A 3,658-nucleotide genomic window follows, 5' to 3' on the forward strand; every position below is an offset into this window, starting at 1 on the left:
CCTCCAGAAGTCTGAGATCCGCTAGTGAGCGACGCCTCGTGGTACCATCACAGAGAGGCTCAAAATCACTTTCCAGAACATTCTCTTTCACTGTTCCCGGCTGGTGGAATGATCTTCCCACCCCTATCCGGAATGCTGAATAAATCGACAGCTGAAAACTCATCTCTTTCATCATTATTTGACTTCATCCTTAAAAAAATAAATAAAATGTTTTCTCTATTCTTTTCTTACTTATTTGAACAATGCTTGAAACTTGGTATTACAAGCACTTCTTGAGTCTATTTGCGTCTTTAAGATGAACTGCTTGATGTATTCCCCAATTGTAAGTCGCTTTGGATAAAAGCGTCTGCTAAATGAATAAATGTAAATGTAAAGGTTTTATCAGCAATCGAGTCACTGTTAAACTTTAAAGACTTAACGATGCACGTGCATGATGGAGCGCATCAGAAAGAAGCGCAATTATATTTGCTGAAATATGTATTTTAATACATATTATATTTATTGTCAGACTTCACATTTACGCTGAGTTTTATTTCTTTTAAGAACATTATATGTAATAAGATTATAATAATGAGTCAGTAAAATAAATGACAGTAACATGTTAATATGTTTATGAACATTCTACCTCTGACCAGCTGACACTTATTTTGTGCTTTTTTTTTTTTATTACCTATAATTATATTTTTTCTAGTAATTAAAAAAAACTTAAGGCAAACTTTTCAATTTTTTATCTATTATTATTATTATTATTATTATTATTATTGTCATTGTAAGCAAATAGTAGAGTATTCTCGTGGAAATTTCTAATAAAGCAATAAGCCCCGTGAAGCCGTGGTTTACAGTGAATTTATAACCCTCTTACCCAAACCGTGACCCCAAAATCGTAATACGTACCAAACCATAAGAAACTCGAACCATTACACCTCTTCTTTGTTGTTAATTTGTTTTAACAATTGCATTTTTAAATCACAAAAAAATGCTCCAAGACATCAGAACCAAATCAAACTGAAAACCGTGTCTAAAACACCAAGCTGTGTATTTCACCATGGGCTGCCTGTATTGTTGCATCCCTAACAAACAGACAGACTCACTGCGGTTGCAGAGGTGGCAGGAGTGATGCTGTGATTGGTTGTGCACCCTCATGTGATCCGTGATGTAGGCCGCAGACAGCAGTTTGCCGCAGATGTGACACGGAACCTTCTCTTCATGTCTGATCATGTGAGCGCGCAGACGGTCCCGCGTGGCGAAGCTCGATTCACACGTCTGCACCAAACAACACACGCATGTGCACATGTAACAACCGCCTCACTGTGGGATATAACGCCTTTAACCTGCTACACATTTACATTTCATTAAAAACATTCTCCACACAAATAAACAAAACAACGTAACAAATGGTTTGAATATTGCAACATTAATACAACAACAAATGTTAAATGATAAACATTAAATGCAACAACAAGATAAACAGAATCACTATATATTTAGCTCACAGAACTGAAGATATTGAGTTTGTTCAACTAATTGTGACCTGTGCTGGCAAAAAGTGTCACAATGAGCAAATGTTCAAAAATCTGTTATATTTATATATAAAAATACCATCAAAATGATGTATGAGTTGTTGGAATCTGACAAAAACATGACTGAGCTACACCTGTTTGAAGTCGATGGAGTCAGCAAAGTCAATTTAGAGAAAAACTAAAGTTTCCTGAAGGTTCCAAAGCAAAATCACCCAGCAACATTACTTATTTTCTTAATCATTACTAGATTAATAATCACAATATAGCTATTTTTTATGTTATCGTTGTTGTTATAAATAAGAACAGATGCAAAAAAAGAACAAATATAAGAAACAAGTTTACAGTTTTACTTTTTTCATTTTACATCTACACAAACATTCAAGAAAAACAAATAATAAAACGTAAAAATCCCTTTAGTGCGTTCATTACTGCATTAATGTGACAGACGGCCTGTATTAAGACTTACTGTACTGCACAGATCTAATATAAGGTCACACATATGATGTTTTCCCCCAACAGTTCCCCAAACTTTCACTTAAGATATAACAGATTATGTTTGCGTGAATGCTTAAATGTATTTGGCCTCCTGTAATTCTGTGTATATATCAGGATCACACGCCGTCGATGCAGGCGCTTCGGAGAAAAGGAACTCCTCTACTAATACTTTTAGATGTTTAATTACTATTTGGAGCATTGGGATCACTAGACGAGGGCGAGATTTTTAGACGAGAGTTTAAAAATTGACCAAAATCTACATTTTTCACTTTTCTTTGCCTGCAGCTCAAAATTAGCCTGTGTGCATTCACACTCATTTACCCAGCACAGGTCACTTATAAACCAGTTTTGCTCTTACCTTAAAAACACACTAACGTCAAGAAAAGACTCTTCTTTCTGTGTAAACTATACAAATGCAACACAAACTTCCATACCGGACATTTGAAGGGTCGTTCTGAAGAGTGCACCTGTCGGACGTGACTGCTGAGATGATCAGGCCTGTGAGATCGAGCGAGAGACGCTTTAGCAGGCTGTCATCACATTAGGGCTGAAAAACTACATTAGAATTTTGCACTAAAATATTATCAATATTCAAATTTAAAGACAATTTCAGTTAGGGGGAAAAAAAGCTTTTGGCTTCTCTCCTGAGGCCACAAAGGGGGAAAACTTTTGGCTTCTCTCCTGAGGCCACAAGAGGGCGCATCGAGCAAAATATTACTAATGCACATTTATTAAAGCAATAAAATAACAGGACTATCTGTGAAAGTGTATAATGTTTATAAACAAAATATAATTAAATAAGTTGCTTTAACAATTATAAACAAAACGGCATCATGTATGCACAGTTTAATACAAAGAATCGAAAGCCAATCACACAGAGTACTTTTTTCATTTAAAAACATGATGCAGTGAGATGGAAAAAAATGCCATAAAGTTGAGACATGTTTTTTAAAAGTTGAACTTATATTAATTGTACATGGCTTTCTAAACATGCGGCTCTCTTGTGTGAGACACGAGTGCAACGCTGATAGAAAACACGCAAAATATGCGTTGTGTGAACGGCTTGGTTTCAGTTTTGACGTAAATAACTTTCTCTTCATTGATGTTCTCTTGTTCCGCAATATTTTGAATGAAGAACTCCGCATCTAGTGGATCGGCTAACAAAAACATTAAAGGGGTCATCGGATGCCCATTTTCCACAAGTTGATATGATTCTTTAGCGTCTTAATGAAAAGTCTGTAACATACTTTGGTTAAATTTCTCAATGGTAGTATAAAACAACACCCTTTTTACCCTGTCAAAAACAGCTCTGTTCACAGCGACCCATTTCGGTGCATGTCTCTTTAAATGCTAATGAGCTCTGCTGACCCCGCCCCTCTCTTCCGTGGGGTGACCAGCCGTTCTCATGAGACTGTAAACTTTAGCCGCGGAACTTGCTAACTAGCACATCATTAGGAATGTGAAACAATGGCTGACTGTTTACAGCTCAATCTGGGCGGGTCTATGCTAAAACACCAGTGTCAATCATCAATCGTGGGAGGGGCCTGGGTGTGTGTGACGTCACACAGCCAAGAATCTGAGAACGGCTTGATTTGAGAAAGAGGATATTTTTTATAGGGATTAAAAAAAAAAAAAAAAAGAAG

General features: G+C 36.4%; 1 protein-coding gene across 2 annotated transcripts in view; it reads right to left on the reverse strand.

The window, feature by feature from the left end:
- LOC107720150 (myc-associated zinc finger protein-like) overlaps positions 1-3,658 on the reverse strand; it is a 10,599-nt gene that overhangs the window by 3,572 nt on the left and 3,369 nt on the right. For both annotated transcript variants that reach the window (XM_016527786.1, XM_016527795.1), the window contains exons 5-6: positions 2,450-2,513; positions 1,092-1,263 (exon numbers count right to left, since the gene is read on the reverse strand). In XM_016527786.1, coding sequence (XP_016383272.1) covers positions 1,092-1,263; positions 2,450-2,513 — 236 coding nt within the window. The remainder of the gene's footprint in view (positions 1-1,091; positions 1,264-2,449; positions 2,514-3,658) is intronic.

This window comes from Sinocyclocheilus rhinocerous, unplaced genomic scaffold, assembly GCF_001515625.1.
Source record: "Sinocyclocheilus rhinocerous isolate Xijiao unplaced genomic scaffold, SAMN03320098_v1.1 scaffold792, whole genome shotgun sequence".
In the NCBI taxonomy this organism is placed as follows: Eukaryota; Metazoa; Chordata; class Actinopteri; order Cypriniformes; family Cyprinidae; genus Sinocyclocheilus; species Sinocyclocheilus rhinocerous.